The sequence below is a fragment of the Vicugna pacos genome, chromosome 6, assembly GCF_048564905.1.
Source record: "Vicugna pacos chromosome 6, VicPac4, whole genome shotgun sequence".
Lineage (NCBI taxonomy): Eukaryota > Metazoa > Chordata > Mammalia > Artiodactyla > Camelidae > Vicugna > Vicugna pacos.
In genome coordinates, this window is record NC_132992.1 from 64,397,352 (window position 1) to 64,421,932 (window position 24,581).

The 24,581-nt window shown below is 34.3% G+C and overlaps 1 protein-coding gene across 7 annotated transcripts in view; it reads left to right on the forward strand.

Moving 5' to 3' along the window:
• Positions 1-24,581, forward strand: part of FUT8 (fucosyltransferase 8) — a 253,225-nt gene that overhangs the window by 151,395 nt on the left and 77,249 nt on the right. For all 7 annotated transcript variants that reach the window (XM_015241505.3, XM_031679145.2, XM_072963241.1 and 4 more), the window contains 2 exons: positions 13,965-14,080; positions 14,198-14,360. In XM_015241505.3, coding sequence (XP_015096991.1) covers positions 13,965-14,080; positions 14,198-14,360 — 279 coding nt within the window. The remainder of the gene's footprint in view (positions 1-13,964; positions 14,081-14,197; positions 14,361-24,581) is intronic.

Sequence of the window (24,581 nt, forward strand, 5' to 3'; positions counted from 1 at the left end):
GTTGTTGGACAGTATATCCTCCAGGATATAACCTTGGAAGTTTGCAGGCATACTTAATTACCTTTCCCTCTAACATAATCCCCGTGGACCTGCTCTGCTAGCCAGTGATTTACTACAATTTTATTTGAACCTGAGTGGGTTACCAGCATTGGGAACAAAGTATCTCAGGTATTTCTGTCTCTTGTGGAAAATATTCCTCTCTTTTACTTGTTAGGAAACTTTATCTCTAGCATCCTTTAATGCATCATTCATTTGTTAGGCATTTCTTGAGCATTTACTGTATGTCAGCACTTGGGCTGTGCCATGTCATGTTTATGGAATTGAATTCGACATGGTAGCTGCTCTCTGAGTGCAGAATTATTATCTGTGCATATATTGGGTGTTTTGCCCTCCCTCCCTTCCTTCTCCACCTTCCTTCCTTTTTTTCCCAAAGCAACAGATAAAATTTGCAGTTACATTACCTTTCATATGATGCTGTAGCATATCTCACTGAGTCTTCGAGAAATTTCTTAGCAATGATAAGATGGTTATTGTTTATAAAGTGCTTTCATTTTTCAAACAACACAATTACTTTGTCTATGTTTCTTGAAGTATCAATGTAACATAATACCATCTGGACTAGAAAATACTAACTTATCTAATAACAATGGAAGTGAGGTTTGTAAAATAATCTGACAAATTGCTGTTCTGGAATCTAAAACCTTTGTCAGTAGAATTGAAATTGATTTTTGTCCCATTTAGATTTCACTGAAAAAATTTTTTTTGTCCTTTTGGAATGATTTTTTTTTTAACTGAGTTAAGTAAATGTACACAGAGATGATCCCATGCAAATGCATATGCAAAATAAAAGTTATAATTTTGATGTGGTATGATTTTAACTATAAATCTACTATATAATAAAAACCACATTTTTAGTTGGATGTGAGTATGTATAGTTTGAGGATTAAAAGTACTTATTAATCATTGCTTTGACAGCAGCAGTGTTCAATTAGAATTCTGGTATTGTCATATAATTTATATAGAATTCTTTCCAAAGCTGTTAATTCATTTACAGCAGCTATCAAGACTGGTGTTCTGGAGAAGGGTTGTCTTCCTTTCTTGTATGGTAAGCTATTTTAATATGACTGAAATTTTTAAAAGCTATCCTTTCATTTTCCTTCAGATTTTCCTAGGAGACTATGGTGTGGTTGTGCAGAATAGCTAGGGAAGTTACTAAATCTTATTTATTCTTTTGATAGTTTTCAACTAGTATCTCTAAGGTAGCATAATAAGAAACCAGTTAAGAAACCACACGATTCTTTGATGACTTAAAGATTCTTCAAAAAAAAAAAAACATAGCTTAAAATTTGTGTCAATTTATTTAATTTAAAAGAGTTCTATTATGAATATAAGTATATATGTTTCTACTTTTAGATGTGTCTGCATATATATAGATATATATATACGTATGTGTGTGGATATATATATAACTGTATATATATGTGTGTAGTTTTTTTTTGGAGAAAAGAGTATATGTATGCATCTATTTAAATCTGTACTAATTTAGCATTGAGTGTTTGGTAGGGATCTTATCCTCATTTCTCGAGTTCAACTTAGTTTATTTTCATCATTGAATTGTGGAGGAAAGTATTGTTATGTTTCTATAATAGTGCACTTACCTATTCAAAAGACTGAAATATTATTTGAAGATGTATTTTATTCAGAATTTTAGTACAGATTTAAAGATAATTTTAATAATTTTTAAAACTTTGTTTAAACAAGCCTCTGAACATAAAAACTTAATTTTTGCCTGAGCCCAGTTTCCCGCCTTATAGATGGGAATAAATAAAAGCAGAACCAGTTATCAGCAAAAACAGAAAAAAATACATTTTCAGTATTTTCAGTATGGTGTCTACTCTAGTATCAGGGATATAAATAAAATAATCATTTTTATATAAAGAAGTTGAAAGAGGAGAGGAGAGAACAACCTAAACTCATTGATAATTACTTGTGTCTTTCTCTTCCTTTCCATGTATACTTTTAACAATGGTGCAACTTCCCTTTATCTTAAAGAATTTCTTAAAAAATTGAAGGTATCCCTGAAAGAAGATAAAAGTACTCTTTGGGAAGTTTATTTTCCAAGAAATAATTTTATTTATTTTAATATACTCTTAGTTTGATATGAGTATTTTCTGAAATGGTCTAAGTTCTTACTCATGCTAGGAAATGGCTAGGTAATGGTTTGGTAAGCAAGCTACTGAAGTTTGGGCCTATGCCATAAAAAGGCCTTACCACTGTATAGCAGGAAGCCTCTGCTTTGAAGAATTCGAGGATACATTCCTGGACCAGACATCCAGAGATATTCTGTGGTTTGTAAGGTTTTCAGTGTTTCGTCCTAAGGGTTCTGCTTCAATACTGAACTAGTAATTGCAGTGTTACCATTTTATCCTTTGAACCTTGTATCTAAAAGATTTGCAGTGGTGTAAACTGGCAGGCAACCATTCTTAATAAAGTCATTCACTGCTTTCTTAATTTGTAAGAAGAGATTTCCAGTAATAATTTATTTTATCAGGTCTACTTGATACATAGTTCTGACAAAAATTCAATAATCTGCTATAAATCCAGTGCCCAGAAGATAGTCCAACCAGATTCTTGACCTTTTGAGAATATGAAGAAAATTAGCTGCTACTAATGAAAATTAGCTGCTATTATTATTGTTGAAAGGTAGAAATTTCCCCAAAACCCAATAGATGTTAGAAGTAGAATAACTTGATAATAAAGCCAATGTAAGACACTTACTTTAACCCAGAAAACCTAGAATAATATGTCTAAATTTCCTGCTACAACTTCTATCTTAGGCATTTTCTTCCCTTAAAGGTATTCATTTCTTAATGCAAAACATGAGTTTGTAAAAAAGTGTGTCATTTGGATTTTTGAAAAAGTAATTCCATTTACTCATATTGCGGTTTTACAGATGCTGTATTTTTCACTTCTCTCTGATCTTTGACTACACGAAAAAGTTATTTTTCCCTGTCTTTACCACCTCATCTTTTCCCCCTTGGCTCTCATAGTCAATGATTTATTTGTTAGTCATTTATTCAAAAAATATTTATGAGGCAACTACCGTATGTCAAAGAATGTGTCAGGTGCTAGATATGGAAAAATGCCCTCATAGATTTGATGTAGCAGAGAGGAGAGACAAGCACTTGCATCAAATAAGTTGTTTTTAAAATAACATAAATCAAAAAAAGAGAAAAAAGAAAAGAAAAAAACCTAAATCACTGTGAGCCGAGGATGGGTTAAATAGATTATGATGTCTCCATGAAATGAATCTTTTATAGCTGTTAAAAATTAAATATATATATTTCATTTCTAGAAAAGTGCATAAAACACTGTCAACAGTGATTCCCTCTACTGAGGGTCCATGGGGACTGGATTTGTTATTCATTGTATATAATCTATTCCTTAAGAAAGAAAGAAACCTCTATTCTTGTAATATATTTTCACTGAAACTCTAAATAAAATTTAAAGAAAATTAGCAGTACACTTAACAAGCAAATAAGCAATTACACTTCTGTCAAGAAAAATCTAGAGGTAAAATCTTGAATTATTAAAACAATCACTCATTACCCTGATTTGTAAGTTTTGTCCAAAACGCCTTCTTTTAACAGGGATACTGTCACCGCATTTGAAGTGAGCAGGGGCAGCTGTCAGTCTAGATTGTTGTTTTTGGCTGCTGGATGATGAAAGAATGGTCTAGTTTATACTTTCTATTTCACTTGTCAAAGAAAACGTGGTCACAGATTTCCTTGGAGAATTGAACCCGAGACCTATCTAATGTTAATATCATGGTATCTTCGAGCTGCATTTCAATACAGATTTTCCCGTGTGATTATTCTGTTAAAATTGATGTTGTTGCTTGACCCTTCTACTCCTTCTTGGGTTCCATTTTGAATTTTTACACACTAGGTAAAGTGAACCAAAAGAAGAAGTTCATTTGAATAAAATGATATTTTTTTCTCAGTGGCTAGGTCTGTTCCATCTAATTTGACAAAGACCATTTACTCTTGGCAAAGTTTGATATTTGAATATATGTTGTTATTTTTTTGCTTTTGCTGGGAATATATTAGTGCTGTGAGTGGCCAGTTGAAATTCTAATGGAAAAAAAATAACAAATAAAAAACAAGGATCTGTGAGTTGAATACAATTCCAGTTTTCATCCAGTTTAGTTCATATTTTAAAATAGTCCAAATTTGTGGTAGTCTTAGTAGTCTATTGGCAGGATGCCAATATTATAGATTCTCGGATTGGTTTTTTAAAAATTCTTTTTATTGGTAAAATCTTAGCAGCTTTGTCCTATATAGCAATGACAGAATAAGTTTTTGGTGAACAACTATGTGGGATTAATCTCTTCTAAATAGAAGAATTCCACTTGATATTTTTATAGCAATATTCTAATATATATATAGTAACTATATATATAGTTTAATATGATGCCAGAAGTTGGGGGTTAAATAGCATTAGTGATGAGCATCTACCCAATTTTCATCTAGTTGTATTAAAGTTGTATTAAAATACTTCTTAATTAGTCCCTGCAACTAATTAAGAATTATTTCTAACATATATTTGAAGCTCAAAATATAATATAATCCCATGTCAATATTATTCATATTGAACAAATGTTGATATTTTGCCATATTTGCTTCAGATTGCTAGAAAAAATACAGATATTACGCCCTTCTTCAATTCCATTTTTCCTTCCTTTTTTTCTCAGTGATAATCACTACTTTGACTATTGTATACCCTCTGCCTATACTTTTATTCTTATGTTTGTATGTATTCATGAAAGCATATTGTTTTGTGTTTCAAATTTATGTGAATGTGTCATACTACATATATATGTATTTTTCTGTGACCATTTCGACATCGGTATCCTCATGCAAGATTATTCACGAGTGATACTTATATTCTTTCCTCTATTGATGAGTATGTAGTGTCTCCTTATATACATGTACTAAAGTTTCTCTAGAATGATTACCTAGAAGGACACATGCTGAGTCTTAATATATGTGCATCTTCAACTTTGGAGCAGTTTCACAGTATTTTGTAAATGGATTGTTCTCATTTTACACCCCTACTTTTAGTATATATTATATGCTAAACTGTTTCATGTACCCCTCTCCCAGTTAATATGTTGAAGCCCCAACCCCCAATATTTCAGAACATGATTGTATTTGGAGTAGGGTTTTCAAAGAGATGACTAAGTTAAATGAGGCTGTTAGGGAAGGCCCTAATCCAATCTGACTGGTATCCTTATATATCCTTGGACACATTAAGGAGGTATCAGAGAGTCAAACAGAGGAACGACCATGTGAGCAGACAGGAGAAGGTGGCCATCTGCAAGACAAAGAGAGCCTTAGAAGAAATCAAACCTGCTAACACCTTGATTTTTGGACTTTTAGCCTTCATAACTATGGGAAAATAGATTTCTTTTGTTTAAGCTACCAGTTTGTGGTATTTTGTTGTGGCACCCCTAACAAACTAATACAGCATATGAGAGTTCGAGGTTCTCTATATCCTCACCAACACTCAATCTGATACTTTTTAGTTATTATCTGTTTAATAGGTAAGAAATGGTTATCTCTGTCTTAATTTGAATATCCTGGTGACTAAAGTTTTAAAGTTGATCACTTCTCAGGATTACTAATCAATAAAACTTTCATCTGTGAATTGCTAGTTCATATATATTTCACATTTTTCTATTAGATTGTCTTTCTCTTATAGATTTGAAGAAGTTTTTTATATAATCTAGATACTTTCTATTATCCTTTCTCCTATTCCTATTTAAGGCAGTCAAATTTATCAGTCTCTGTTTCTATGGTTTGCACTTTAAAAAATCCTATTTAATTCATCTCTTTCCCAAGGCCATGAAAAATATAAAATTTCTTCTAAAATTTTAAAGTTTTGATTGTCAGATTATTTAATTTTCACATTTTCCAAGTAGGAAGGTGTCTAAGCAATCATTTATTGAATAATTTATCCTTTCCCTACTAATTTAGAATGATACCTCTGTCATATATGCTGGCATCTGTTTCTAGGTGCTTTATTCGGTTCTATTAGTCTATTTATCTGACTGTATGCCAGTACTACACTGTTTTTGTTACTAAAATGTTATGGTTTGTTATCTGATAAGGCAAATCCTCCCTCCTGTTTATTATTTTGCAAAATTATCTAGTCTGAGGATTTTGGTCTTTCATATGAATCTTAGGATCACCTTGTCATTCAATTAAAAAATTCTTTTGTAATTTTTATTAGAATTGCATCCAATCAATTTGGGGAATGATTACTTCTTCAGAAAATGTGTAATGATTTTTCTCATACAAATCTTACTATTTGTTTAAATTTATTCCTTATTACTTTATCATTTTGTCGGTGCTATTTTAAATGTGAGTTTTTAAAAGATATAATTTGTGGTTATTGTTGTTTAGGAACATTAAGCTAATTTTTATACCTTAATCTTGTATCTAGAAATTTCTCTGAACTCTCTTAGTGCCATCACCGGTGAATAACAACAGTTGTTTCTTTCATTCCTGTATTTCTAAGTCTTAGTCTTTCTTTCTACATTGGCTAAGACTTCCAGTACAGTGGTGAATAGAAACAGTGATGGCAGACATTTCTTCTGTTGTTCTTAACTTTAAAAGGAATACTTCTAGTTATTTGATCCATGAAATGTGATATTTACTGTGAATTTTTTGATATATACTCCTTATCAAGTCAAGGAGTTTACCTTCCATTCCTTGTTAAGAATTTTATTATGAATAAATTTGAAGTTTTGTCAAATGATTTTTTTTGTATTTCTATTAAGTTTATAATTTTATCATTTCCTTTAATTTGTTATTGCAATGAATTTACATTAATAGCTTTAATAATTATAAACCAGCTAGGGATAAAACCATCTTGAGATAAAAGTCTAGATAGTCATAATGTATTTTTTGAAGCATTGCTATATTTAGTAATACATCACTTAGGATTTTGAAAATAAATTTTTAATGAACTGGCTTTTAATTTTCCCTTTCTTGACCTTTATGCTACTTTTATATCAGTCTTATGCTAATTTCAGAAATGGATTTTTAGAACTTCCTCTCTTTTTATATTCCCTAGGAAAAAAGTTCAGATAACTGTTTTCTGAAGATTTGTAAAAATTCATGTATAAAAATACCTGGTCCTAGAGTTTTTAAAATTCAATAGATTTTTGACTGCTGATTCAATTTCTGTTTCTTCTTGAATCTATTTTGATAATTTAGTTTCTTCTAGAAATTATTTATTTTTTCCATATTTTTAAATTAAGTGCCTGAAAGTGTTCATAGTATTTTGTGATGTTTTAAAATTCATTATCTGTGTTTATGACTCTCTATTCATTTCTAATATTGTTTATTTGTGCCTAGGTTCTTCTTAATTAAGGTCTTTATTGTTCCAACATTCTTGGCACAACTGTTGAAAGTATTTAAGAAAGACAGCCTGTTTTAAATTATTAAATATATTTCTGATGAGAAAAGCTTAATTTCTCTGAGAGAGCTGTGTAATCATTCCAGTTGGGATACAAATTCACTGGTTTTTTTTTTTTTTCATATTCTGACAGCAAAGGAGGAATTTACTGGTTTTCATATTCTGAATTCCCTGAAGAGTGGGCTTATGTTTGTATATTAGAATGGCAACTTCATGTGTGAATGAAGATTTTCATCAAATGTTTTATTCAGGAGAATTTTATGATTTTTGAAATATATATCATATCGGAAAAACGATCATGTTGGCATTTTTAACAGGGAATGAGGATCATCTGCAGGAAACCTTGTTTCATGCTCCATGATAAGCAGTGAACCAGGCCAGCCACACAGTCTACTTTTCTTGCATTTTCCTAATGACTAATGATTTTTAGCATCTTTTGATGTGCTTATTTGAGATTTTTCTTTCTTTTTTTTTTTGTGAAGTATCTATTCCAAATCTCTGTGTCCATTTTGGGGGGAGGTTGTTTTCTGAGAATTGGATCCTTCATATAGTCTACATACAACCCTTAATCAGATACAGGGTTTGCAAATATCTTCTTCTGGTCTGTCTTGTCTTTTCATTGTCTTAATAGTGTCTTTATTAAAAAAAGTATTTAATTACAATGAAGTCTAATTTATTAGTTTTTTCTTTTATGGATCATGCTTTGCTGTAGTATCTAAGAAAACTGTGCCTAACTGATGATCGTAAATGTATATTTCTTGTTTTCTTCCTGAAGTTTTATTTTTGTAAATTATATTACCAGTATATTACCTTTGTGACTTTGTAAAAATCAGTTTTACTTATATGTGTGTGCCTGTTCCTGGACTCTATTCTGTTTCATTGATCTCTTTGTCTGTCTTTCTGCCAGTTGCTCATTGTCTTGATTATTTTAACTTTACAGTAGATCTTGATATCAGATAGTGTTAGTCCTTCAGTTTTCTTAGTCTTTTTTAGGTTTGTTGTGGCTGTTTTAGGTATTTGCATTTCCATATAAATTTTAGAATTGGCTTGTCAATCTCTAAACAAAATTTCTGAAGCATTGCTTTATAATTTTCAGTTTATAGGTTTTATACCTCTTTTACTGATTTATATTTAATTTTTTCATGTTTTTGATGCTATTGTAAGTAATAATGTTTTGAAATAATTTCCTGTTGTTTTTTGCTAGAATATAGAAATATATTGAATTTTATATGTTGATTTTGTATTCTGCAGCCTTTAAAAATTCTGTCAGATTTTCTACTTGAGGACTTAATAAGCTTCAAGAATTTAGATGTTCAAATCACTTGCCAGATTTGGGAAATTATTTTTTTAAACAACTTTTCTGCTCCTTTCTTCTTTTCTTTTCCTTCTAGGTCTCCAGTAATCATAGATTATTTCACATATGGAAGTCCATAATTCCCTTAGTCTTTCTTCACTTTTTCTGTTTTCTTTTAGTTTCTTTGGATAATTTCAAATGACCTGTCTTCAGGTTCACTAATTTTTTCTTCTGCTTGGTCAAGTCTGATCTTGAAGCTCTTTGTTGAATTCTTTAGTCATTGTATTATTCAGGTCTAGGATTCTTGTTGTTTTTGTTTTTGTCGTTGTGGTTATGATTTCTATTTCTTTGTTAACTTTACAATTTTGTTACATTCATTGTTTTCATAATTTTGCTTAGTTGTCAATCTGTGTTTCCTCATAGTTCACTGAATTTCTTTAAGAGAGTTATTCTGAATTCTTTTTAGACTATTAATAGATTTCCATTTCTTTAGGTATAGTTAGGTATAATTATTGCAGCTGTTTTAGTTTCCTTTGATGGTGTCGTGTTTACCTGATTCCTTGTGATCCTTCTATCTTATGTGCTTAACAGCTCATTTGAGGAAGTGGCCTCTTTTCCAGCCTTTGTAGGTTTGCTTCAGCAGGGAAAGACCTTCATGAGTCAGCTCAGCTTGAGGTTGTGGATGGGCGGCTGGTAGCAGCTTTAGACAGGCAGTGCTTGGTCTCAGGGTCTTAGCTGGATGGAGCTACTGCCTGTGCTCTAAGGTTGGGGCTGGGGGATGCTGTCATTGTTCCACATATGGATGGGCCTCATGGCTGGGATCCTCATTCAGGCAGGGCTGCTTGTGGTGCTCTGCAATTACCTGGTCAGGCAGGGTTTGAGGCCATGTTCTATGGCCTGTTTAGGGCATGTTGCTGATGCATTCTGCGATTGGGTAGGGCCACATGCTGGGCTCTGTAGTCATCCCTAGTTGGGTGGGGCCCCAAGCTATGCCCCCTGGCTTGGTGGTGCTGCTGGACTGTACATTCAGTCAAAGCCATGCACTGGGCTTTGTGATCATATGGGAACTTAGGCTGTACACCTTGATCAGATGGGACCACAGACTGTGCCCCAAAGTTGATGGGTCTGTGGGATGGTTCCATAATTGAGCAAGCTACTGGCTGTGCTCCACTGATTGACAGTATCTCTTGCTGGGCTTCTTGGTCAAGTAGGGCTGCCAGCTGTACCCCACAGTTGGATGGGGCTGGAGGCTATGCTCCGTGATTAGGTGGGGTTGCTTTCTGGGCCCATTGGTTGGGTAGAGCCATAAGCTGTGCTTTGTGATTAGGTGGGGTAACTGGCTGAGCATTCTATCTGAGTGAGTCTGCAGGCTATGCTCAGCAGCTGGATGGGGTTGTAAGCTATGCTGTGCTGCTGTACAGTGCTATAGGCTGTGCTCCACATGGTCAGTACCAGAGGCCAGGCTTCAAGGCTGCCAGTGTCACTGGGCTTTCTCGTCTGGCCTAACAAGTGGTCATGGTCTGCAGTTGGGCAAGGCTGCTGTCTTGGTTTTCAGTCTGACTGGGGTTGTAGGATGGGCTCCAGAGCTACCCAGGTCTCTGGCTGGGTAACCTGGTAATGCTGGAGGCTATACTCAATAGTAGAGTAGTGCTGCTGCCTTGGCTCCCTGCTCAAGAGGGGCTGTAAGAATATGCTCTGCGGCTACCTGGGGTCCCTGGCCAGGCTTCTTGGTCAGGTGAGGCTGGAGGTTAGAATTAGCCATTGGGTGGGGCTGCTGACTTGCTTTCTTGCCCAGGTAGGCTGTGGGATGTTCAGCATAGCTGCTTGGAACTGCCTGGCATCTTTGGCCAGTTTTCCCTATTGGATGGGGTTGGAGGCCATACTCAAGATTTTGTATAGGCAGGGCATTAGATTTGCTCCTCCACCAAGTCAGTCCTCTGACTGGGAACCCAAACCAGGCAGAACTGCCAACCAAATTCCCTGGCCAGCTGGGGCCATGGGCTCAGCTCCGCAAATGGTCACAGTCACTAGCTGGAATCTGCTAAGACCCAACCACTAGCAGAAACGCAGTCTGCCAAGATCCACGCACTAGTTGCTGTGAACCCTTTCCCCTTCTCTGTCTCTAGCTAATTCCCCTAGTAATTCCCATGGAGCAGTGCTTAAGTGGGCCCCTCAGGAAGGGTCTGGAATGCTGGGGAAACTTGATGTCCCTCTGCACTCTCCTTTTCCCACGGGAGAAACTTTAGGCCCTGGGGACCTCCTCCGTGCAGCACTGCACTGACCTGGGGGAGGGGCAATGTCATCAAAGTGAAACAACAGTTTTTACCCTTTTAAGGCTGTTTTTCTCCATTTTTGAGGTCCATGGGAATGCTTCAGACTCACTCCTTCATTCTGGAATCTTCAGATAGGTATGTTGTCTGTAGATAGTTTGCTAGTTGCCCTTTCCCTGAGGAGGATTTGAAGTCAGGAACCACCTATTTTGCCATCTTTCTGACATCAGTCTCCTGATTCCAGTTTTATTTAATCATTATTTCATATATTTTATCTGGGTTTTCAGTTGTTTCAGGCTTGATGGTAAATCTGATCTCTGTTACCTCATCTTAGCTGGAAGACATTCTGTATATCTTTTTGCATAGTGAGTATAATAAAACGTTCAGTTCCCTAAATATTCAGATAAAGAGGCTATTCTTACAGATTTATTCTTCTGAATAGGATTTGGAAAGCATAGTCCTTATTTTGTAATTTTTTTTACATTGGCTTCTCTATTATTTTTCTTTATCTACAGTTAATCTACAGTTAGATTAGATTATTGTGTATAATAATGTAATATAAATCACTAATTCATTTATATTTTATTAGAATAGATTGGATTTAGTACTTAATGAAACAGCTGAAAAGACCTTATGCAATTTTCTCATTCCTGTCTTCCCCTAATGTTATTCCATCAAGGTATAAAGAAATGAGATTAAAAAGGAAAACCTAGACATATCTTTCTATTGTCTGAAATGTCATATCACTGAAGTGTGCACTGGAAAGGGACATCCTTGTCCTATGGATTACTGCTGCCAAAATAAATTTTAAGAGATAGTAGTTTTGTCTTGTTTTCAAATTATTTCCTAGAAACCAGTTATTTAATTCAGAAAGAGATTTAGAGCCAAGTTTTAAAAACTGCATACCAGGAAATGCTTCGTTTATGAATGTACACATAATTGTGCTCATATATTGGGTAATTGTGCACCTAACAACTCTATTCATTTTGTCATTATTCACTTTGTATGTATCAAATGAAGGCTGTTTCACTCAAATTCTGTAGCCTGGGACAATCCTGATTAGAGGATGGATGGCTACCTTTCCTGCCCCTGTTCAATGTTAATGCATACGATTTCATGTGAACTAATAGAATACTTTATTTACTCTGGTTTAGCTGTAATAAGAGCTTCTTTACTAAGGGTGGGATAGGTAATTAATAGTTTGGCTTCATATGTTATATAAAAATGTTAGAAAAGGTATAAAAAAATTTCTGTTTGTCTTTGCTTCAAGGGACTAAGCTGACATCTAAATTTAAGTTCTGCTGAGTATAGTTTAAAAATTAAATTTTAGTAAAATGATTGTGATGATAAGAATATCTATCCCAGACATCCTAACATTACAACTCATCTCTGAAGTGACTGAGCCTAGATACAAAGTCCTAATAAGACTTATTGCCAGACACTGTGCTAAGTACTTTCTCAGAGACATTTTCTCATTTAAATAGATTTTAGAAGAAAAATCAGCTATTATTTAATCTTCAATAATTTTCCAAAAGTATACATGCATATTTGTGTATGTATATATCTCTGTGTGTATATGTGTTAGTTTCCTATTGTTGCTGTAACAGATATCACAAACTTTGTGGCTTTAAACAATAGAAATTTATTCTCTTACAGTTTGAGAGGGCAGAAGTCTGAAATGAGTTTCACTGGACCAAAACCAAGGTGTCAATAGGGCCACATTCACTAGGGAAGCTCTGGGGGAGAATCTGTTTCCTTGCCTTTTCCAGCTTCTAAAGGTGTCTTCCTTGCATTTGTTGCTCATGACCCCTTCCTCCATCTTTAAAACCAATAGCCACATTACCTTTTATTCTTTTGTGGTAAAAACTCCTACCTCCCTCCCATAAGAATACCTGTGGTTACAATTATAGGCCACCTGAGTAATCCAGGGCTATCTCCCCATCTCAAAGTCCTTACCTTAATCACACGCATAAAGTTTCTTTTGCCACATAAGGTCGCATTTACAGATTCCAAGATGAGGATGTAGATATCTTTTGTGGCCAAAATGGAGAACCGAATGCTGTCAAAAATCACATAAAAACAAAATATGTTAGAAACTAGTACAGTTTGGAAAGAAGTTGTATAGACTGATAATGTAAGCAAGAGATCCTGGAGTTCCTCAACATTTTATATTGTTGACTAATATTTTTTCTATCTCTGATACAAACGAATAGGACATTAATCTTTAGGGTTTTTTTCTGTTATACTTCATCTTCTACCCTTGTCTTTCCCTTCCCTATAAAACCAGTGCTTAGTAATCTCAGGTCATGAGTTGATGAATTGGAACACAGATTTACATAGCCTGGTATGATTAATTTAGAAGTAATTTGCATTTGAAATTTGAATATAGACACATGTGCTTTCTTACTCCCTTTAAGCCTTTCCTTCGCCCTTTCCTTCACTTTTTTGGAGGGGTGAGATCATTTTATTGTTTATTTGTTTGTTTGTTTGTTTTAATAGGGTTACTGAGGATTGAACTCAGGACCTCATGCATGCTAAGCACCCATTCAACCACTGAGCTATACTCCTCCTTTTTTTTATTCTCAACTCTAATGAAGAATTGATCACTTTCCCACTGATGATGTTAGTCTAAGTAATATGATGAGAGTTTTTAGGAGACAGTTCTGAAGGCTCTTTCATTCCTAGAAGATCATAGATCTCTGAGTTAGATTTTTTTTTTTCTGTATTCAGTATCATTCTGGTGTTTATATTTTACCCTATACCTTTGGAGAGAAAATTTCATTTTGGTACTTTTAATATATAATATGATCTAGTGACTTCTAGAGTTACCAATAAACATATTTTAGCAAAGTAAGCATGTGTTTTGTTGCACAATGTATAAGCTAAAAGTTTACATTTTCTTCCTTGAACTACAGAATACCAGAAGGCCCCATTGATCAGGGCCCAGCTTCAGGAAGGGTTCGTGCTTTAGAAGAGCAACTTGTGAAGGCCAAAGAACAGATTGAAAATTATAAGAAACAAACTAGAAATGGTAGGTGATGATACAGTGTTTTTCCTCTTCAATATATTGATGTTTAGCACAAATAATTGAAAATTTCCTTTCATCAAAATGTTGGAAATGCTGATGCTCTCTGTTCTTTGATTGCAGGTCTGGGGAAGGATCATGAAATCCTGAGGAGGAGGATTGAAAATGGAGCTAAAGAGCTCTGGTTTTTTCTACAAAGTGAGTTGAAAAAATTAAAGAATTTAGAAGGAAATGAACTCCAAAGACATGCAGATGAATTTCTGTCAGACTTGGGACATCATGAAAGGTACTACATTTACATTTCATTTGGGGTTTAGAAAAGATGGTAATCTAAGAATGGGAACTTCTGTTAATTTCCCTGCTGAATGGTAAATGATTACCTACCATACATTTTTAGGAGCAGGAGAGTACCTGAGATCCCAGAGGGCACTAATTGCCAAATGTGGTTCATCACCAGAAAATATTATTTTAAATGAATTTCTAGAAATTTTTATGCCCTATGTAAATTTTGAAGGTAGTGGTGTCAGCCAACAATACATTAAAGCATCTTTAAATTCCCTTCATATACAGCCAGTATTTGAAGTGGAGTGTGCAGTTTTACATTACAGTACATTCTTTGAAACTCACACTGAGGCTGGCAGTTATGTTTCTAATTGAAACATTAAAAACTGGAAAATAGCACCTTTTTAGGATTTCTAATTAAAGGTTAATAGGTTTTTTTTAATTGATGTATAGTTGCTTTATAATGTGTTAGTTTCTGTTGTACAACATGCTGATTTAGTTATACATATATATTCTTTTTCATATTCTTTTTCATTATAGGTTATTACAAGCTATTGAATATAGTTCCCAGGTTAATCAGTTTTTGATAAAAAAAGCAGCATTCTATTAATTGCTTTTCCATTTAGTTGCTAAAAAGAAGAATCTGAAATCTGCCTAGATAAAATTGTTTTTCCTGTTTGCACATTTCTGAAAGTATGGAGTTTATCTTCCATAGAAAAGAAAACATTTTGGTGCTGGTGTGTTCATGCAGAATAAAATGTATCTGAGAATCATTATAGATAGTAACACCTATGCTTAGGCCTATTATATTTACAAGTCTATATTCCCAGTAGGATTCTGATGGCAATTACTATCTCATTAGTGAACAAAAAAGAAAAATTGTTGTATTAACACAGCCTACCACTGTGAAGAGTAAAAGAATTACCCCACAACCAAGAGATTCATATACATTGACATCATCAGCAAGATTGTAGTGATTTTGAAATACTGCTCTTCTATTTTAAGTGAAATTACAAAAAAAATTTATCAGTTTATTGGAATCATTTTAGCATTAATGACTCTGCAGGAATAAGACAGCATAAATTTCAAGGGGCACTGACTTATTACGCCACATATTCGGCAGTGCCTTTGAAATTTTTAGCCTAGCTTGCAGTCAAGCCATACTGAAACCATTAGACCAAATACTAATCCTGTCCTTAATGCTTCTCTATCCTAAAGCTAATTCTAGGCACCAGGATTCTGTTAATTGGAGCTGTGTGCTTTTGTGCTTTGTTTATTGCAGTTTTATAGGAAAATGCAGATCTAAAAGGGGATTTGAGTTGGACAGACTGTGATATTTAAAGGATAATTTTGACTACTGACTTTTGATAGACTGTTTAATTTTAAAGTTCAAGTGATTTAACTGAGAATTTCATTTTCAGGTGTTTTCTAAATTAAAATAGTTATTTAAAAATTATTTTGTGTATCTAATGTGTACATATATTTTGTGACTATGTAGACATTGAAAAATATGTACAAATGAAAAATGTTGGGCTCTGAAAAATTGATGTAAATCAATATTAAATTTTTTGTAATGAGATCTGTTTTAAATATATTATGCTTCTTGACACTACCTTTTGGTATATATTAAATAATAATATTTCAATGAAAACAAAAAAGGAAAGGTACCCAAAGTACTCAAGTCAATTTCTTTTGCTATCTTAAGCAGAAATTTTAATGAATTTAGGATACAACTTCAAAGGGTAGTAATTTAACTCTACGCAGACAGATTAGAATGCAGTAATACAAATAATGAACAAAGCACAACCAAACATAAGAGAAATAACGTTTAAAGTAATGAATGTACAAGTAGAAAGGATTGGTGTGTATGTAGAATATGCCATCTTACTGATAATTTCTAAGATCTTTAAATATAAGAATTAATAAAATTAACACAGACTTTTGTTTGCCTCTGATATTTTCATGTTATGCAAAAATCCCCATTTTATTTTTATGCTTGCTCAAATTACAGTGTACAGGTTGTCTCTGGTTTAAAAGTCTGTGTTCTCTGAGAAATCAGTTAGAGGTTGAGTTTATCAATTTTCTTGGTCAGATTTCCCTATGAATCATTCATCATTTTTTGGTTCAGAAAGATGTCAGTTATTAGGGAAATAACTTTTAGGCTTTTATTTCTTCAGAAGGGGTATCTTTCTGTCTTGAAACTTTGTTCTGATAGAAACACTGATCCTCTTTTTTTCCCCTTTTAAATCAACTCTATTGTGGCATAATTTATTTACAATAAAATGTACATATTTTAGCCTGTAGTTCTATGAGTTTTGACAAATGCTCATAATTTTGTAACCACCACCACAGTCAAGATACAGATCATTGCCACTGCCCCAAGAAAATTCATTCTGCCTCTTTAGAGTCAGCAACTCCCTACCCCCCACCCCCAGTCCCTTGCAGTCACCAAAATGATTCCTGTCCCTATATTTCTTGCCTTTTCAAAAAGCAGTCATACACTATGTAGCTTTTTGAGTGTGGTTTCTTTAACTTGGCATAATGCATTTGAGATTCACCCATGTTGTTGTGCCTATTGATGGTTCATTCCTTTTCACTGCTAAGTAGTATTCCATTGCATGGCCATACCACAGGTAGTTTATCCATTCACCAGTTGAAGGACATTTAGGTTTTTCATTTTTTGGCTGTTATATATAAAACTACTGCTGGCATTAACATAAACGTTTTTGTGGAAACATATTTCCATTTTTTCTGGATTAATGTCTAGGAGTGGGTTTGATGGGTCATATGTTGAGTATATGTTTAATTCTGTAAGACATTGCCAAACTATTTTCCAAAGGATAGTACTATTTTTTATTCTCACCAGCAATGTGTGAGAGTTCCAATTATTCTGAATCCTTGTTGCACTTGGTACTGTCAGTTTTTACATTTCCCTCCCACCATTCTAACAGAAGTTCAGTGATATATCATTATGATTTTAATTTGCAATTCCCTACTCATGATGTTGAGCACCTTTTAATGTGCTTAATTGCCATCCATATATCATCCTTGGTAAAGTGTCTATTCAAATCACATGCTTAATTTTGGGGGAATTGTTTGTCTTTTCATTGAGCTATAAGCACTTTTCATTTATTCTGGATACAAGTCTTATTGGTGCATTTTAGAAAACTCATTCTGAGAGCCCTGTGAAGGAAAACCTGATGTCAGGAAATTAGATTTTGCCAAAGTCCAAGTAAGTGATACTGAGCTTCTGGACCTGGACAGTTGGCAGTGGGGATTGAAAGGAATTAATGGGTGACAAATAGAAGCTGCAGGATTTGGTGGCTGATCCAATGTGAGGAGATGGGGGACTCAAAAGTAGTTTAGGACTTGTATTTTGCTAGGAAGATGGCTTTCATAATGGAGATCATTGTTTCTTGTATAGTAATTTGGCTTTTCTCCCTGACAAAATGTAATCTCTTGAGGAATAGAACTCTAACTTCAGTATCTTCTCTGCCCTGCAGTGCTAAGCACTGATTATTTAGTTAGAATTCAGTAAGTTGTGTCTTTTCTATTTTGTGGGGAGGCAGGTATGTGCATTTGTTGACTGATTATTTCACATTCTACTTTGCGCCTCTTTGTAAAAACACGGTCCTGTTCCATTGAAAGATCTAAGAATATTATGCAACTAAAGAAAATTATGTAATTGAGGTAAAAATATTTTCCAGTAATTGAGAATCCCAAAAGGTATGAAGGGTAAGTTATAGGAGAAAAGTCATTTACCCCTGAATAAAACTGGAAGCTCTGGTTAATCTTAACAGTGAGTTCTGCAAAAGAGAGAGTATCTGTTAGAAGTCAAGGAGTGTATAGAGGAGGAAATGGAGGTGGGGATCTAAAGCATTATCAGGGTCATGCTGTTTGGATATGTGGTGGGGCTAGAAGACAACCTGACATTGAAAAATTTTGTACTCAGTGCCCTTGACTTCATATTTGATTTACTTTAAAGTAGTCTTGAGACACAGTTATACATGAATCTCTAAAAATATCATAGTGTTTCTGATTCTAAGCAATGAATTTTAGACTTTCTTTTAATTGAATATAAGTGATAAAAAAAATGTTACTTACCAAATATGTCTAATCATTTGTTTACGTGATTACATCACATAAACAAAGCGTGTTTGCATGATTACATCACTCATTACACCATGGGCTATAAGCTCAGTGGTTTTTTAAATGCATCTAAAAACTTGTTAAAATTAAGGAAAAGAAACCCACCCCATTTTGTCTCATTATAAACTTATTAAGGTTGTTAGAGCCAGACAACTATTCCACGGTGCTACTCTTCCTTGAAAGAAGAAAAACAGTAAAATGAATATGGAATATTGTTTTGTTTTATGACTGTGAGCTCTTGGGATCAAACTATCTGCTTGCTTTATAAACAAAATTGGGACTTCAGTTTAATATTGAAAAGGAAAAAAATATATCTTTACTTTTTTGTCATACTTAGTTTTCAATGCCTCTTAGGCCTTATATAGCTTAATGTGATAAGTAAAATTGTACATCTTTCATTTTAATTCTTCAAAAGGTAATACACCATACTGAAAATACCTAAATCAGAAATCTTTTCCTGTATGTTTATTAGTGTATACTAGATTTCTCTTTATTTGTGTGAACAATATGATTAGCTTGTTGCACTGTTATTATGAAGGTGTATTTTAACTAAGTCAATTTTAAGAGTAGAGCTCCTTATTTTCTCATTTCCTAGACCCCTAATATAAAAAACTGAATGTTGAGTAAATCACAAATATTGCTAATGTCCTTAATTGTCATACTAAGTAGGAAAATGTAATTTCCAAACACTTTAACTCATAAAGTCATGATCATAGATATATGAAGATATTTGAAATGCAGTGCTTATCACCTGATTATTAGAGGCATGTCTCACAGCACTCTCTTCCCACACACAAGTAAATTAGAAAGTCAGCGGGGAAGCCAAAAGTGCTCTGTCCTAATTGTTAAGAATTTTTGTGTGTCATTGTTGTTACTGCAGTGGTTTTCAAACTTTGGCAAGGCATCAGGATCTCCTGGAGAGCTTCTTAAAACACAGACTGCTAAATCCCATCCCCAGAGTTCCTGATGCTGTAGGTTTGGAGTGGGGCCAAAGAATTTACATTTCTAATAAGTTTCTAAGTGATGTTGAAGTTGCTGGTGTTTGAGAACTAAGGCTCTACAGAATCCCTAGTTCTTTTTATGAGTTCACCACTGAGAGAGATTATCTAGGCTTCCTGGAAAAAAAAAATCACAGTTCTGTATAGTTTAGAGGACCTTATCAGCAAAGAAAACTCTTCTCTCCCTGCTTGACGCTGTTCCTTTTAGTGAGGGGACCATGTTTCTTTCCTAGACTGTGGCTCCCATTTTTTCATTATTCAAAATACCTGTCATGAATGCAGCCTGGGAGCCAAATATCATATTTGATATGGGTTGCCAGATTTTTAGCAAAGTGCTATTGGCCTGATTAGCCTATTACTCAGGAGCTAGTAACCAGTAGAGCCTAGTCTCTGCCTAACACTGGAGTTGGGTGATCAACTGATAGTTAACTAGTAATATTCTTTGGTTTTTTAGAAGGTTTTTAAAGAATTTAGAAGGGCTGATGATATAATAAATAAATACAGAGTACCATATTATTGTTACCTGCTACATTGATCTCAAGCATTATTATCATTTGATTTTCAATTGATGGTTTAATTCTAGTGATTGTATATGCCCATACCTCATAGTAATACAGTCAAATTTACCTGATGCTTTTGATATCATCGATCATGGATTGACTGTGGCCTGTCTCTTTGAAATAAGAAAAGGAAAATCAGCATTGGGAATGATTATTTTTGTCATTGTGGTTTTAATATTTATGCACTATTGTAGGTTTCATTCTTTGACTTAAAGCTGTATAGATTTGATCTTCAGCCCCTGAGGATATCATGGAATGTTTGCCTTATCACCCTTTTAGGTTGCCCAGAGATACATTTAACTTAATCATTCTTGCTTTGGTTCTTTTTGTCATCTTTATGTTCCCAGACAGCAGTTTATGAAATAGTTATTGGAGCTGCTCCTTATTTTAAATTATATCAATAATTAAAGGACAGGAGGGCTCACAAGGGTGCTGAGCTATTTATTTCTTAATTAAGTTGACTGAAACTATTGAGAAACAGTCTGGTAAAGTAGTGGTTTCATCACCCCTGCCTGGTCTGCAGCATCTCATTGTCAGTAACGTATAAAGCAGCTTTGTTAAGACTAAGTTCAAATATGTTTCCCAAATGATAAGTGATACTTATAGCTAATTATGTTGATTGATTTTTGCTACTGTGTGTAGGAGATTATGTAGCAAAAGTACTTTAAGTCAGATAAGGAGTACAATATCTGACTGGTTATAGGGGAAGATTGATACGTTAGTAGCTTACAGATTTATTTGGTCAGATTTAACAGTCATAGCTATTGTGGTTCAATAGCTTGTGTTTTCACTCTCTTTATAAGGTGGACTCTTCCTTGACTGTCTTGGAAAGGTCCAAGAATTTATATTTCCACTCTTGAAAAGTTAGGTTTTGTGAACCTTCAAATCTGTTATTCTTTGGTTTTTTTGTTTTAAAACACATGCATGCATGCGTGCGCGCACACACACACACACACACACACACACTCACATACACAGAAGAAAGAATGTAAGAAGATCTTACTTTCTTTGATATGTGATTTAGTTGATACTTAGACTAAACTGAAATGTAGATACTCTTTCTCCAGTTTTTAATTCCTTTGGACAAAATGCTTTTGTATGATTGTTTCTCCACTAGAAAATCCAGGCTTATTTGTAAGTGGTACTAGAACATTCCTCTTAGTATCCTTGGACCAGGGGAGATGATGTCTTATGAAGTTGTCCTTGTTGTGCTAATCACTTAGTCCCTATTAGCCAGATTATGATTCTCCATCTTCTGTATGGCAACATTCTCCTCTGAAATAAAATTTGCGTTGAAAAGAGAATCTGCAGGTGGAAAAGTGTGTCTCTTCTAGTGGCCCTAATTCTGTTTTGCCTGCCCCCACCTGACATCTCTTTGGGTGTGGTTTCCAAACCTCAGAATTATTTTGACATTAAAAATGATTACTTACTAAGGATTTCCTACATGCTAGTCACTGTGATAAAGGCTCTCCATTCATTACTTTATTTTATCAACATAGTAATACTATGAAGCAAGTGTTGTTATTCCTCATTTTATAAATAACGTTATACTCCGGCCTAGAGAGTTTAGATGGCTTACACAAGTAAGTAGCAGAGCTGTTCTGTTCTAAAATTCTTTCTCTTAATTGCTAAGTACTTCTCTGAGCTTTATTTTTCTCTTTTACACATGGAGATACAATTCTATATTACAGCATTGGGTTGATTATACATGGGAAAATGTGTGAAACACTTTCCACAGTGACTGACACATTGTAGATTCTGGGAGGCTCTTGTCAGACCTGCACGAGGAAAGTCCCATAAGAGGATATAAATAGAAAACTCTCAGATCCTGCAAGGAAGGCACAGATAAGGGTTAATTGTCACAGTGCTCAATAGGAAGAATTTCAAGGTCTGGAACCTGAAAGTAAGCCTAGGGGACATCACTCGCCAAATAGCATAATTATTGCCTTATGGGATAGTATGCACCATTTCTGTTGTTGCCCCTCTGGGCTCCTCTCCACTCATGTGGGCTGTCAAAATGGTGGTTTTCTCAAATCCCCCCTTGAGACAACATGGGAGGCATTGGGGGCATTGTCTGCCTGTCACTCTCCTGGTCACGTTTTTATCCTTTGCACTGCTTATATCTGCCCAGGAGCAATCCGAAGTAAAAGCAGCCTTGAACAAAACCCAGGTAAGCTTTCTTGCCCTTGATCCATATTTACATATGGATCAGACTCTGTGTGATAGCCTCCCTTACTCACATTTACTTTAATAAGTGTCATTTCCTTCACCTTGGGATTTTCTTGCTTGAATTACATGTGCTCTGTGCTGGCCCTCAGGGGGGATTTTCTCTCTTCAATATTTTGAATCCAGTATAAACAAAATAGTCTCCTTGTGCTTCTTCACCGGCATAATTGAGATAGACTAGAACATTTAAAAAGAGTTTTGTGAATATTAAGATATACAAGCAGGAAAATTAATAGAAAAAACAAAGAACAGAAATGTAGCCCAACTTTTGAAATAGCGGTCTTGATGCCTGTCGTAGCTGGCTTGCTCTTAGCGTCGTAGATTCTGTTCTGGTCTACCACCTACATCTGTATTCTGTCCTCAAATGACCAGCACTGTTCTGCTGGTACTTTGCCTGGTTTCTCTTTCCCAGCCTTTGACCTGACCTCATACCAGGCCTTTAGATTCACTACCCACCTCCTTGATTTTTTGATATCTTCATAATCAAAACCAAGATAGCCAGATTTCCAGCTTTTAGGACATTTCTAGAAGATTCGATTTCAGAATACAGTCAATGAAAACCTAGTATTTTGGTAGACTGGTTTTTCAGTCACCATGTTTCCCAATAGATTATCCTCATGTCTTTGGCTAAAAGTTGACAAATTTTGCAGGATGGTAACTTCTAAACATTATGGAATCAACAAGGAACTGCAGTTAACCCTTGAAAAGTGTGGGGGTTATGGACATCAATTCACCGCACAGTTAAAAAATCTACATATAACTTTTGACTCCCCCAGAACTTAACTACCAATTGCCTACTATTGACAGGAAGCCTTACCGATAACAAATAGTCGGTTAACATGTACTTTGTATATGTGTTATAAGCTATATTCTTACAGGAAAGTAAGCTGGAGAAAAGAAAATGTTATTAAGGAAATCATAAGGAAGAGAAAATACATTTATAGCACTGTGTTTATCGACACTGTTAAGTTTATGTCCTCTGTTTACAAGATGAATTATCTGTCAGTACCTACATCAATGTTGTCTTGATAAAAACATGATATGTCTATGATGAAAAAACCATAAATATTACATATATTACTAAGACTAGATATCAGAAATGAAAAGATAATGTGAAAAAGAAACATTTATTTATAGGTATAACAATACATGCATTATTAACCTGTAAAAATGATTGCTTTAAAGGAGGTAGTATAATTGATATGATTGCTTCATGGTAGCCTAGACTATATACTAATAAGTGAATTGGTATAAAATTTTTATGACATACAGTATTATAGTCATATTCATAATGTATTATTAGAAACATTGTTATATTAAAAAAAACTTACGTATGATAGACTGATATTCTCCAATTATGAGAAAGGTATACTGTATGGTAATATAATTCTTTGAAAGCAAAGTTACAAGACAGTAAGAAAATGAATACATTATTAATGTTATATTAAATACCACTCACCTTATGCCTATGTAAGGGTAGACTAGTATCTACATATATTTTACACATTCATGATATACCTAACTTTTCCTTAATTTTTTCGCTATTTCTAAACTACACAGTTCATCTGTGAGTTTTTTCAAATTGTCGCAAATCTCAAGAGAATTTTCCAGTATTTATTGAGAAAAATCTGCGTGTAACTGGACCTGCACAGTTCAAACCATGTTGTTCAAGGGTCACCTGTAGGTTGAATTCAAAGTTATTCCCTGGACTTGTTTTCCTTGCATGATCTCCAGCGAGGAAGCCAAAAAATAAAATTTACAAAAGCAAGCCTAATTTTAGTTGACAGTTGGGATAGAGTGACTTATATTGTGATTCTGACTGCATTATCATAAAAAAAATTAGTGTGCTTTTTGGGAGGGGGATCTTCTAGTTATAAGCCTGGTTATTCCACTTTCTTGACAGAGATTGGGATGAATGTGAATAATTAATTACTAAGACTTAGTACTGATGTAACTTGGTAAAAACATTTACTTTTATGTTTTCTAGTTTATTGAAAAAATACAGAGATCCGCTTTCATTCCCAGTGGTAAAGGAATGACTTGATTACTATGACAGGAAAGCATAAACTATGTCAATATTTCAAAGAATTTTCCCCTCTAAATTAGACCTAATGTAGTTTCTGCCTGCTTCAGGCTATATAATGATTGTCAAGAAATGTAGTGCTATTTGTCTGTGTTTCTTTAGTGTAAAGCCATGCAGAGCATATTGAATTTCCTTTTTTCCTTCAGCAGGCATTTGCTGATAGACTGGTTATTTATCCCACTGTACGACATCTCCAGAAACAATACTGC